General features: G+C 41.2%; 1 protein-coding gene across 5 annotated transcripts in view; it reads right to left on the reverse strand.

The window, feature by feature from the left end:
• Positions 1-14,524, reverse strand: part of PCDH15 (protocadherin related 15) — a 1,154,330-nt gene that overhangs the window by 91,621 nt on the left and 1,048,185 nt on the right. For all 5 annotated transcript variants that reach the window (XM_083149096.1, XM_083149095.1, XM_083149094.1 and 2 more), the window contains 2 exons: positions 14,171-14,386; positions 11,709-11,797 (listed from right to left, as the gene is read on the reverse strand). In XM_083149096.1, coding sequence (XP_083005222.1) covers positions 11,709-11,797; positions 14,171-14,386 — 305 coding nt within the window. The remainder of the gene's footprint in view (positions 1-11,708; positions 11,798-14,170; positions 14,387-14,524) is intronic.

The raw sequence follows: 14,524 nt of genomic DNA on the forward strand, positions 1-14,524 counted from the left end.
TCCTATGCAGGGACATAAGTCATGTTCTGCACTGTTAACTTAATTTGTTGTAAAAAGGATTGGGCCACTGAACACAAAATGTCTCTGCATAAAGTGCTACTACCAGGTCAGAGAAAGGGACTATTTTACCCAAACTTATTGGCAAAAAACTAGGTCAAGGTTAAAATAAAAGATGCTATACGTATTGTGGTCTAGCTCGAGGGGAAGGGGAAGTGGTCATTTAATTGTCACATTTAAGTGTCCTCCCAATAATGTCACTGCTTTGTTCATTTAAGGTCCAGTGTAGATGCCTTAAGACCACCCAAGCAGCCCCAACCTCACCCACTTCTATCTCCATGGCCACAATGTGCTGCCTATTGTCCTATTTCAAGAAAATAGAATCACCTGGACTCATTATTCTGGCGTGCCTCTCCTGGGCACATGCCTATTGAGAAATCCACGACTAGTATTGCCATTTTTGGGTTATTACAACCATCCCTGCAGGGATTTGCACAGGGGAGCGATGTTTAGTGACTTTGCATGCGCATACGCATTTATGCGCACATGCAGCGGCTTGGTGCAAGCTGTCAAGGGGTGGTTGCACCTATGAGAACGCTAAGCATTTCATGGGCGTTCCCATAAAAATGCTGGCCTTCCCACAGAAGTTTACCCAGTGACATGGGTGCGGGAGGCGGGCAGCTGGCGTAAGCGGATGTCAGCTGTCCGCCTGCTTCCCATACAGGCACCCACAGATCTAAGACACCTGAGAGGTGTCTTAGATCTGCAAGTGCTTGAAAAATCATTTGATGGTCGTTAACCATCAAATGATTTTGCCCCCGTTTAAATGACTCACAAAGTTTAAGAATTTGCAGCTTTGTTAGTCAACCAGAATCACCCCATGGTTTCTAGCAGTGGCATGTGATGAGATGAGGCACAGTGTCACAACATTCAGGTATTTTGGTGTTTTCCCGGTTTGTGCATTCCTGCTGGTTCTGCCTGCCTTGCTTTGCTCCATGCTGCTAATCAACCCTGTGTTAGTTTGAACACTGCAAGCTGATTGCAGCACCTGGGTGAGATCTTGCACAGTCTCCTTGATTAGCAAACCTGTGAGGTAATAGCCCAGTGTCTGACAGCTGATCTGATTAGCTCATTATAAAAGGCACTTCCTGGCAGGTATTCCCTGCCAGAGTATAGGTTCACTAACCTGCTCCAGAGGTCCCAGTGCTTTGTAAGATACCCTGTGCTTCCCGTGCATGATTCCAGCTATTCTTCTGACCATTCTCCTGTCTGTTTCCAGTGTATGATTCCTGCTATTCCTCTGACCATTCTCCTGCTAGCTCCAAGTGTACTGCGTACCTGTGATATCCAGTATATAACCTTGGCTTGCCTTGTGACCATTCCTTTGCCTGCTCCCAATGTACTGCATTGACTCCCTGTCAATGACCCGGCTAGTACTTGGACTCTCGCTCGTGCCTGCTTCTTATTACCTATATCTGTCCGCAAGTTCATGACCCAGCTAGTTTGACAATGAGTACTCCAAAGCCTGCCTTACTCCCAGTGTTTACCAGCACCATGTGGGAAGCCTGAACAGAGGACCGGGACCGGCATTTCGTGTGCAGCGAAGCCCAAATTCCACTTGGAGGGATCACTGGCGAAAACCACCGGAACGGTTAGACTCCGCACCCCTGAGTCAGTTCAAGCAAATTCCCAGTCTGGTTTCCACTATTCTGAGCCCAAGACCGTGGCACAGAGCCTTCCCTCTCATACTTCAGTATACTCCAGAATTTGGACAATATAAATTACTCTATAGGAAAAATACGAAGAAGAGATTAGAAATATCTTCAAAACTCTGGCGAAAAAAGGCTATCACGATGCCTCATCTGCCTACCTTTGCCACGCTACTCTGATCAAAACTCACCACACCAAATTTCCATCAGAATATACAGTACTGCTGCACCTTTGTATAATGCCTACAAGAATCCTTGGGCTCATATGCTGTGTATATCTGACTCTGGTACTAGCCAGTGCCTCCTCAGCCATTCACCTCACTGCATGTCCTTGTTTCCAGGGACAAATCTGCATGACTGTGAGAGGAAGACATTGTGAGGCGTGGTAATGCAGGTGGGGCCTGCATATACTTCAAACCTCATGCCACCAGGCAGCTCATTTCAAATTTGTTTGTCTAGTTTCTGTAGCTGGAGATTGACTTTGCCAGTGCAGCAGGTGGGAGAAGAGGGTCTTATATCCATTTCCCTGATTAGAGACCCACTAACGGCTCTACTGAAGGTCACCTTCCCATACCTCCCAACATGACCCTCTTCAGGAGGGACACACTGCTCCGTTCCTGCACTTCCCTCAGTCTATAATTGCCATCACCTGTGGTGAAGCACCTTTCTTAGCAAGTTACCTGTTCAACACAGGTGATGTCAATCCTAAATTAAGAGGGAAGTCCAGAAGCAGAGCATTGTGTCCCTCCTGGAGAGGGTCATGTTGGGAGGTATGCCTTCCACCCATCAAATTTTTGCCTCTTCAAATCACTGCTTAATGAGATGCTATACTGCTATAAGCTCTTTTGTTTCCACATCTTTGGCTCTGAGGAGGGTACCTTGTGGCTCCATATAAATAATAGATAACAATGTCTTTCCTTTGCAGCATATGGTTTGCCTTTGTTTTCATATTTATTATGCTAAAATTGCTGCTAAACAATAGCATTTGGTTTAATTTCTGACTGTAGGTAATCTAACCTACTGTTTATCCTCAATACTCCATGTCTAACCTCTTTGGGTAAATCATTAGATAATAAATAATGTAAATTCAATATGGCAAAGACAAACACTTTCATTGTATCTAACAAACTTTGATTGATGCTGCAAAAAATACTTTACATTAGTAGCAAAAATTGATTATTGTCTTTTTGTTTACTAAACAAAAAATATGAGATGTAGCAACCCTGGGTGATTAAGACAAGCTCATTAAGTGCTATCTCTTTTCCAGCTAGAGTTCTCAAATGCATTGTGCTGACACACAGAACTGGAGGGGGAATACTTACCAAATAGTACTAGAAACTGCTGAATATAGTTCTTCAGTGCACCAAAGTTCCCCAGTCTTCTCAACGTTTCATCAGGGAGAAATTTCAGTGCTAACGCTTTTTTAGCTATTTCTAGAGGGAAATTTAATGAGCATTGTTTTTACAATCCAGATGGTTTTTTAGATAATTTTTGATGTGCATATTTACTATTCCCAAACTGATGGAAACCACTGAAATACTACACTTTACAATAATAATGAAAATGTTTTTATATTTCTAAAATAGGGAGACCAAATTTACTAAGCGGAAGGTTTGAAACTGCTACAATCCCTCAACAATACCGCCCAAATCAATGATGCGTGAGGTTTAAGAAAGCACTGCACACATCAATGGGAACGTGCAGTCTATGATTGTTTTGTACAAGAATGTTTAGAATCACCATTATAAAAAAAAGAGACACTGGGTGTGTGTGTCTATGTATGTGGGGGCGGGGGGTGGGGGGGGGGGGGCTCTAAATTGATAACCACCATTAAAGTCTCTAATCCTAGTCTGATAGTGAAACACAGGTGGGGAATGGGCATGGGGTCAACCTATTTTTCACTAATGGGCACTAGGCTGAGCCAGCCTGGATTGGTGGCGTTGTAGCAAGGAGACACACAGCATTGTATCCCCCACCATAATGTCACACAGCTCTAGAGTGTCCAAACCAGGGCTGGAGTTCTAAGGTAAGTGGGTACCACCCAAAAAGGGGTCCTCCCTCTCCACACACACCCAGGACTAATAATATTGTACTATACAAGTAGTTTACTGGTCTCAGCAAGGTTGATGCATGATGGCACTTGGTAAGAATGTTTGGGATTTTTTTATATAATGGAGCCTGCACAGATCTTGCTGATCTGTGCAGGTTATTAAAACATGGTCGGTTTGTGGCAGTAAAGGGGATTTGACACACATGGTGATCAATAGTGGTTTCTGTTTAGAAGATCAAATTAATTGTTACTAAATGCTGTGCTTTAGAACCACAGTAGGTCTTTTTGCTTTTAAAATGCCCTTGTAAAGCACCGCTTACTAAATTTTGCCCCCAAGTTAAAAGCACATCTAAAACTAAGGCAAAAAGGCATGCACCATAACAATATTTAGCAAAAAATCTCACTCATCTATAGCCTTTCATGTGCCCAAAGATCTAATCACATTCTTAAACTGCTTAATAAATAAGAGGGCTACATTTTTTCTAGTTCATCTGAGGTTCTTTGTTTGAGGTTCTTCTGATTTTAATCTCAAATTAGAAGCTGCTAGAAATGTTGTGCCCCTCTGCTCAATAAGTTTCTGTCCTCTATAGTTTAATTATAACTTTTTTACCTAAATTCTTGTTGCCAGGAGTTTCTGGCTCGTTGCCATGGATTACATGCTTGTTACCAGGGAATTATATGCTCATTGCCAGTGGGTTAAATACGTTTTGCCAGGAGGTTGTTTCTCATTGCCAGGGGTTACAGTGTATGCTTTTTTGCCAGAGGTTTCTTTCTCATTGCCAACGGGTTACATGCTCGTTGCCAGGGTATTTTTGCTCATTGCCAGGGGGTTACATACTCACTGACAGGGGGTTACATGCTCATTGCCATGGGGTTACATGCACCAGTGCTCATGGAATCTGGAACTTTTAGGTTGTGCTGTACGCGCTGTGCTTTTAGGTTGTGCAGCTGGTAGAGATCCAGCAGGAACTCTAGCATCTGTTTCCTTCAAGGCAGCAGTTAGTTTTGGGAGGGCTGTTAATTGAAGATTCCATGTGGATGGCCATACTTTATGGAATGTTCAAAGATCCTGCACCCCACCACCGCTTGGGCTCTGGGGCAGTGTTACTCCAATGAGCTGTTTAGTTAGTACAGTACTTTATCTTACTCCATGGCTTGACACATGCCACCCTCAAACATAGTGCCTTCTGTTTATGAAAAAAGGTGTCAGTACCTGCCTGAGTACTGTCATATAAAAAGCACTGCTATGTAGACGACTTCCTTGTACACAGCCCTTGATCACTGCCTGCCAGAAGTCATCATGCACACTTTTCTGGGGTTCGCCAAACCATCATATACAGTATTGTATGCTGTGGCTTTGACCAGCAAGCATTCAGCTGCACAAATTAATGCCCATAAACCACCTCTTTGTGCCCATCAGAGGCATAACTCTGGGAGGCAATGGAGTCATCTGCCACCAGGCTCCTGCTCCCAAGGGGGCACCTCTACTGCCCTGCGAGTTTAAATCAGTTAATTGAAAGCAATTGCTGCAGCTTCCTTGTCTGACTCCCCTTCCTACCAGGACCATAGACATCACACTCTCTTTATTTGAAACATAATATCCATAACATACATACACACACATGCATACATATATTTATATAAAGTAAGGTTGTGTGTGTGTGTGGGGGAATATTTATCTTGCCTCTGGGCAACTGGGTCGAACTTACACCACTGCTGCCCATTATCCTGCAAAGTTCTTTCTGCTTAACTTTTGCATGACTTTGCGCAGTCAGTATTCATTTCTATTCTTTTTTCGGGCTCACAAAATGCATTTTACAGACATTTTTAATATTATATCACCGCCTTTGCCTCACATATAGTTCTTTGATTTTTAGAGATTATTATTGTTAATGCGACATACTAAATCATTTGAAATGAAATTAATATTTTGTAGCTGAACACATACTCATCTCGTCTCTACGCCTGACTGGCTTCTATCATGCCATTCTAAATAACTGTGTAGGTCGGAATCCTCTTCTGAATAAAAATGAAATCAAAGGTTTTATAATTGTAATTCCTGCTTCACAAAGAGAAACCATTAATACATTGGTGCTCTTTAAAGTTGTGCAACACAGGGAGAAAATCAATAATCTGATTAAAAAATATGACAAGGAAAAGAATATATGAAGAGTACAAAGTGAATTATTTGAAAGGACTATTATTATTTTTTTCTTCAACAATGTCTAGATATTGCATGGTTATCATCTCTGAATGTTACAATGGAACAATTACACAAACTTAGAATGTACATTCATTTGTACAATGTTCATTTACAGTCTTATGTAATGTTATATAATGTCATTTGTATAAGGTTATAATTGCTCTGATAGAGCTAATGCTATTTATTCAAGTTGTCTTCAGAAACTGGATACAGCTGAAAATGTTTCTGATGTGCAGAGAAAAAAAATGTAATTATCCGAAACTGTAGGGTGGAAGGACAAACTATGAGGACACACAGCTGTGCAGAATTACATTTATGGCGCATTCGGAGATATGTAACCACAGATAAATTCACACATGTGGCATAAGAAAACAGGCTGTAATCCCAAATGTATTTCTTACTAAGGGTTTCATTTAAGCACTCGATAAAGGAGTTATGACATCCGTGCTGTATGTAACAAAGTAGTAAACATACAGGTAAGCTTAGGTTACTGCTGTTTGTGACTGGTGGGGATATTTTTCAAACCTAGGATATACTGTAAATAAAGGGGGAGTTCTATGAAGCAGTGAAAAGGGAGAAGTGAGCCAGAGGAGAAGTGGCCTATGGCAACCAATCAGCTGCTCTGTATAATTTATATTATGCAAATTATAGATGTTACTTCAGTGCTGATTGGTTGCCATGGGCCACTTCTCCTCTGGTTCTCTTCTCCTCCCTACCAGCCAATCAGATTCTAACTGTGATTTTACATTCTGTGTTTGAAAAATGACAGGAGCTGGTTCGTTGTTACTTTACCTAATTCTGAGGTTTGATATATCTCCCCCAGATCTGCCCCATAAACAATTATTTTGCGTAAAGGAATTCAGCACCCATGACCTAAATTTGTACCCAGCAAAATCTTCCATCTTAAGCAGATTTATCAAACTTTGCTGAGTCCCTATTGAATGGAATCAAAATGCACATTAGTCATTAGGGAGATTGAATGCAGAGAGAATTAGATTTCGGTGGGGTTTGACTTCAATGTGAGATCTATATTGCAGTGTAAAAATAAAGCAGTCAGTATTTATCCTGCACAGAAATAAAATAACTCACCCAAATCTAATTCTCTCTGCACATGTTACATCTGCCCCACCTGCAGTGCACATGATTTTGTCCATCTAAGAAGAATTTTGGCAGAAAGAATGGACTAGAATAAGGCCTTGTGTGCTGTTGCCAGTGTGCAGTAATGAAAGACACACGAATGGCAAAATTAAGGAAATTAGTCAGCAGGCTAATCGCCTCTCATTCATAGGGGCTATATACAGTTAATTTGTGTTTGTCCTCTGGGCCTGTACACACACACACACACACACATACACACACAAATTTAAAGATAAATGTTTCTAAATGAAATGTTACGAAAAATAATTCCTTCTTGCTGTTAAGACTTTAATAAACACAATGTTGCAGGTTATTTCATAAGCAAATACCCATTTGTATCTACTTTGGTAAAATTGCATATGCATCCAATTTTGCAGCCCTTCGGGGTTGTTTCTAATTACTACAGGGAAGTAATTTCTAACTGCTGTTTTAAGCAATTCCAAATTTAATTTTATCCAGTTTTCTATTTTTCCCCCCACATTTTGTACATCAAAACAATACTGTATTGCTGTCTTAATGCACAGTATGCATTCTTGTTGCCAAATTAACAATGAAAGAAAAATGACAGTTGTGTGAGTTCAATGTAAACAAAAACCCTAAGCCGCTGCCGATTCATGTGCCTACCGGTAAAGCTAAAACCACACAAGATCAATGTACAGCTTTAGATAATGCAGTTTAGAAGAATAGCAATTTCTGCACTGTACAAAATAACCAGAGGCAGATTTTCCACAAGGCAACCAATGTACCTAGCAGGTCCCAAGGAGCCCCATAAAAATATCCTGGCCATCTAAAATCTTCCCAGAGGAACATTGCTCGATTACCTCGTGTCATCATGACATCACACGGACCTACCCACAATCCCCAAGTCCTTTTGATGTTCTTTGATGAGATAAAAAAATGTTTGTAAACACAAAATGGATCCGCTGTATGTGGCCAGTCATTTACTTCAAATGTGATACATGTTTTAGGCCTACTTCCAAAAGGCCAAGAGACTGATTCAAATTTGTAAGCAATGCCGATGTTCATGCAGCTGTGCATTTATCAGTAGACTGTGCATCATACTCTATCAATGCCGGCTGAAATCAGTAGTAATAATATATGCTATAGATTGTTTGAGGAGGGCCTTAAACCAGTATCTTGCCTAGGGAACTATGAGGTCCAAATCCATCTCTGATTCTGACCCATTTTGTGAGAAAGTGGTGGCAATGCAGGAGGGTGACCTGCTCTCCTTGGAATCTCTTGGAAGTAAGAGAGTAGGCAAAAATATTTCATGGTAAAATTCCATATCCTGGTACGTGATGTGCTCTTCACATACCAGTCTACTACCAGTTTATTAGCCTTTCACTCACTGCAATTTTTAAATATTCTACTTTGTTTAGTCTTAGTTTAGCAATTATTTATGTTTTAAATTAAGCTTAACTTTATTGAATATGTGTCACTTTTACTTGTTCAATTTATGTATATCTATATTAATTTGCTAAAAAAAAGCCTTTATGCAAAATCAGGGAATATATACAGTAAATAAGCCTTTTGCATTCTGATATCTTATTATAAATACTGTACATGAAAGAATTGTATTATTGTTTGTTTATACATTCAGTTAACTAGTATACAGTTTACAGGGACCTCCCCAACATCCCAAAGCAAACAGTTCACACGGAAGGCACATGGCATATAATGAAGGAGTGTGGTCACACATTAGTGCATCCAATTTAAATGATGCCACACAGTAGTACAATCTTATTCTCAATACATTGCATATTTCACCACATTTTAGTGTCCCTTACATTATAACACATACAGTAGTAGTGCTCAATATTGATGTTACATCACACAGAAGTACCCCTTATACATAATGCCCACAGTAGTAGTGCCCCTTATACTCATAGAAGTAATGCCTCTTACACATATAATGACCATAGTAGTGGTAGTAGTACACCACTTTTACACATAATGCCCACAGCATACCTCCCAACTGTCCCGTTTTTGGTGGGACCGTCCCATTTATTTTGGCGGTCCTGCCCTCTGCCCAAGGCTGGCAGTGTCCCGTGGTGTTGGTGGTGGGAGTGCAGTTAGGAGTCCCCCCAGTCTGAGGGAATAGATGTCTATTCAGTGGCGAAGATGAAAATGGGGACGTGATCCTCATTTGCATATGTCGCACCTCAATTTGCAATGGCCACTCCCCCTTTTTTGGGTGGAGCTGCCCGAGTGTCCCTCTTCTCATCTTGTAAATGTTGGGAGATATGCCCACAGTAGTAGTGCCCCTTATACAATTGCATTGACTTAATTTCTGTCACCTTTAGTGTTATATAGTAGATAATCTTGACATTTAGAAAATAATGAATAAAGAAATCTAGAATACAAAAAAACTGACCTGTTTTATATAATAAAGAAAAAAAATCTATTAGCTAAATGTGAAAGAAAACACAAATTAATTAACCTAACCAAGGTTGTGGGCAATTTGCAAATCAATCAATATTGTTCTGCACTTAATAAGGTCACGGTACATGTGATAATTATATAAAAGTCTCTTATTCAAGTTAGTGGCAGTTTAAATCACTCATTATAATTCTTCCTGCTCCTACACCCCTCAACTGAAATACAAGATAATTAATCAATGATAAAAGTAGCTGCATCTCTAAACATACTGACAAATCAGACAGTGGGGAACATTTATAAAAATATTTTTACTATTAATAACATTAGTACCAAGTTTTTTTTAACTGCCATCATGGTTGTGAAAAGCCATGTCAGGCCCCGGTACTGGCATGGGGTGAAGCCTAAAATGGGGCATGTCTACATCCCCTAAAATGAAATTACAATTATTATTATTTTTTTAATTCTAGGGCTGCGCATGTTACTAACAGGGCACCATTCAAATTCAGGGAAAGAGGGTCCGGGGGAGGGCAACTGCTTCCTATCTTGTTTGCATCAGTAGTGAATTCCCCCTCCACACCCGGTGTCATCTTCCCAGTAATATTTTGGAAGATGGCGTATGTGAACTAGAAAGCAAATGCTCCAGAGTCTTTCCTCTCAATGTGCCGCACCATCTTCCCAAAGATGTTAGACCAACCTCCTTGTTTGCAAAGATGTCACTGGAAAGACAGTGCTGGCTGTGGTGGGGGTACCTACTTCCCTGAATGGGTTGCAAACACAGGCCCGTACAGAAAGAACCAGGCCTGGGTAATTAGTATTGTAACACCACCCCCCCCCCTCCCCTGCCATGCATGTCACGTGGCAGCCCACACTATAACGTAGAATAGGTTGTAAACACAGTTTAATAAAAATATATATATATTATCTGGTTGATTGCTATGTGTTCTCCTACATCATGTGCTCAGTTTATGTAATTTAAAGATACATTAGGCCACACCTGTTATATTATTTTAGTATAGTCAATCTTTTTGTGGCTGGTGGTTATAATGGGGGCACTATAATATAATGAAACTACCCCCTTTATATTAATGGTGGAGTAGCTGATGCCTACTACAAAAGATTTATAATTAAAAGTGCTTTTATAAGTGCCCCTAACATTAATAGTAACAATGTGTGTGTGGGGAAGGGGGGATATAGTAGGTATTAGTCGGTAGTAGGTATTATTGTACAGGATATATATTGTACAAACAGATTTAGATAATATATGACATGTAATGATGAATAGGTAAAATCCGCCATTGTAGTGTCAGGACCGTGATTTCCCTCCCATAGGCTGTTGCTGAGGCAGCCCATATAAGCTGGCCGCATGCGCAGTACAGAGGTTTGTACTACGCATGCGCCGGCCCTGATGCCTGTCATCATAGTACAGGCGCCAGGGACACTGCACCTGCTGTGTGTGGTGGGGACCAGGAGGAGCGGCAGCAGCATGGGGGTCTCCTGCATCACATCCAGGAGCTGTGTTCTCCCTGCTGGACCGTCAAAGGCACTCTTTTCAGACTCAAAGCAGTCAGCCACTATGTGCTGGAAAGCCTGGCATGTGCGCCCACAGCCATACCAATGGGAGGGCATGGGGGCCTTTTGGTGTCAGTGTTCCGGTCTCCTTTCTTCTACGTAGACAGGCAGACAGGCTCCGTGCGCTGTTCTCTCCCCCCCCCAACCTGCCGGCACAGTGCGGCCCCTCTCGGCACAGCGACACGGCACCCACTGCCCGGCTCCTCACTCTTTCCAGCAGCTTATCCCCCCACATGCCCAGCACAGCATCACAGCGCAACACCTGCCCGGCTTTTCAATCTCCCGGCAATGCCAGTGGACGCGGGCGGCGCCCTTGGTCTCTTATAATGTAATTAAAATAGTAAGCAGGTGCAGGGGATTGCTTGCTGTCCATGGGGCCTCCCCAACCGCCAGGCCCCATAGCAGCTGCACCCCCTGCACCCTCGGTAGTTCTGCCACTGATAAGGTCCCAACAATTCTAACAGGAATACAGTTTTCTGTTAGTTTATTTTTGTTTTGTTCAAATGTCAACAGACATATATACTTATAATGACTGTATTTTTACATTATTCAGTATCTTCCAAAGTGGGTTTGACATTCAAATGTAACTGGAATATTTAAATGAGCAACTGCAATAGCCAAACTTTTCTATATACCTATAAGAGTTAATAAATCACTTTGTTACCTTATAAGATTTTCTATATTTTCTTCCACAACTGTAGGAGGGACATTAGAGACAATCACTTGCATATCTAACTGATTGACCACCGAAACCTGAAAGAATATAGACAACAAAATCATTTGGAAGTTCAAGCACACTTTTCCATTAGAACAAAATGTGATAAATGAGTTCTCATCTCTACAGTAGGTAATGCCATAATCTAATCATTTCTCATTTCTGCACATAACAATGGGAGCTGGAGAGCCGCGCTGTTCTCGGTTCCTGAGCACCACAACTGCTGGAAGTTAGAGTTAGAGCAAAATAAACAACTGATTTTAAATGCTCTCTGTACAGCTTGTGTGTATAATGCTTGCAATTAACTGCAAACTTTTGCTGTGGACTACATTTTTATTAACTCCAAAATGGAAATGTAGATGTTTCTATATGGTAATAAATGAATGGATTTAGGCATAAATTCTGCTTGGTACGCTACGTTGCAAATTCGCAACGAGTACAGATATTTTCTGCCTGCACATGTGCATAATTGGTTATACGCATGTGCAGGCCTTTGCGTGCAGGAGGCAGTTAGGGGGGCGTTTGCATGGAAACGCCCTACGTTTTCTGGGAGTACCCACGAAAACACTGGGTGCGCTCAGCTATGCTGGGTGTCCCCATGTTAATGGGGGCGGCTACATGGCTTCCGTGGGCAGGCGGCTGACATCACCAGATGTTCATGGAACAGGGCGCCACTAATTTATGGCAGCAGAGAGCGCTTTAGAAATAATTTGATGGTCGACTGATTTTGCCCAACCGCACAAGGCTGCAAATGGATGTATATGCAAATCATCCATTCGCAGAGCTGCAGGAAATCCGCGAATATCGGGGGGGGGGGGGGGCGTTCACGCGCACAGCAGGACTCGGTAATCTGCGAGTTTCGCAGTTTACCAAGTCAACAAGAATCACCTCCATAGGGTGTTATTCAGACCGGATTGCAAGGCACATTTTTGAGCCTCGGGAGGAAGTGTTCAGGCAGATGACATCCGGTGATGTCAGCTGCCCGCCCTAGGCAGCCAGGTCATGGCCTGATCACAATGGGAATGCCCAGCATTAACATTTAAACAACCATAAAACTCTGGGTGTTCCCATGGGAACAGCTATCCGCCACCGCCCCACACCCCCCGGCCGCAGCCTTGGTTGCATGCACCCGCTGATCAGTCTGTTCGCCATGGCCGCACACACCCGGCATATGCACATGCGCAGAAATGCAGCTGCCCATGCATATATGTCAAACATCGGTCCTGTGCGAACAAACGCCGGCTATGAACGGACCAGAATAAGATACACAGTGTAGAGTTCTTTACCTTTTCTTAAATCAAAGACAAAGAAATGATTTTTGTTTCAAAGTTCCGAAAACTATTCCTTCTTAAATAAAAATGCACAAGCAATAACATTTTGTCTTTAGTTCTAGGGTGTTACTTTATTCAAACTAACTTCAAACTCCATCTAGGAAAGAGGACTTCAAGAACACCAGGCTCCATTCCTGCAAATAGGATCAATAGCTCTGACAAGAAGCGCTCACTTAGGTGACACACGTTGTGCTGTCAATGTACAAAACAAACTTCTTGTTCTTCCTGAAAGCTAAGATATTCTGTACGGTCTGGCGATGAAAATAAACAGGTTGCTATTTTTAAATGTTGTGTTAAAATTACAAAATTACAATCCATTTACAACTCCATGCAAAATATGGAAGTGTAAAACTCTGTGTGTGTGAAATACTATGTATTATTAATATATATATATATATATATATATATATATATATATATATATATATATATATATATATATATATATATATATATATATATATATATATATATATTGGGAAAATTGTGCTAAAGGAGATAATGTAGATATTGTATGTTGGTGCCATGTGTCAAAAAGACACTGGCGCCCCTCTACTTAATAGGAACAGTGTGTTCCAAAGACTTGTGCCCAAAAGAGGGTGTGATCACACAATAGTACCCCCATTCACATTTTGCAGCACAATAGTGCAAACTTATTTACATTCCGCAACACATTATACCACATAGCAGAATCCTTTTTTTACACATTGTGCCACATACTGTAGTGCTACCCCTATTGGTAGGGGATCAAGAGAGCGAGAAAGAGAGAGAGAATTGGATGTAGGAGATGGGCAAAGTATAAATGGACACACAGCAAGGGATGTGGAGGCAGTAGTGAAGAAAATAGCAGGGAATGTAGTATCAGTAGTGAAGACAATAGCAGGAAATGAAAGAGGAATGGGGAATGCAGAAGATCAGGGGGCTGTAGTGAATGGAATTAAATGGGATGAAGCGGGGCAGTAAAGATGGAAACTGCAGGTGATGTGAGGCATTAGTGATGGGAACAGCAGGAGATGGGGGCAATAGTGTATGTACAGTAAGCAAAACTAATTGCAATATATTTGTATTATTTGTACTTACAATAACATCAGCCTTGCTGCTTAGTCCTTTTCCAAAATCATCTGTTGCAATGACTTCAAACTTGAAATAAGACCTTCTCATGTTCTTAAAGAGCATTGCAGTTTTGATAATACCGGAATATATTTCAATTACAAATCCCTCTTTGCTGTCTTTAATTGGTGGTACAATTAGTTTATAACTATTGATGCTGTAGTTCCCAGTGTCCTTATCTGTAGTCTGAAATGACAAAATATTTGTAGACAGAATTTACCACTGTGTGTGAATTTCTGTTTTTATGTCATATACTATTACTAAAATAAACATGTGGTGTATTCCCAATTAGGAGTAAACAACTTAAAAAAAAGTGTTAAATTA

This window comes from Crinia signifera, chromosome 6 (genome assembly GCF_055691185.1).
Source record: "Crinia signifera chromosome 6, ASM5569118v1, whole genome shotgun sequence".
NCBI classification, from domain to species: Eukaryota; Metazoa; Chordata; class Amphibia; order Anura; family Myobatrachidae; genus Crinia; species Crinia signifera.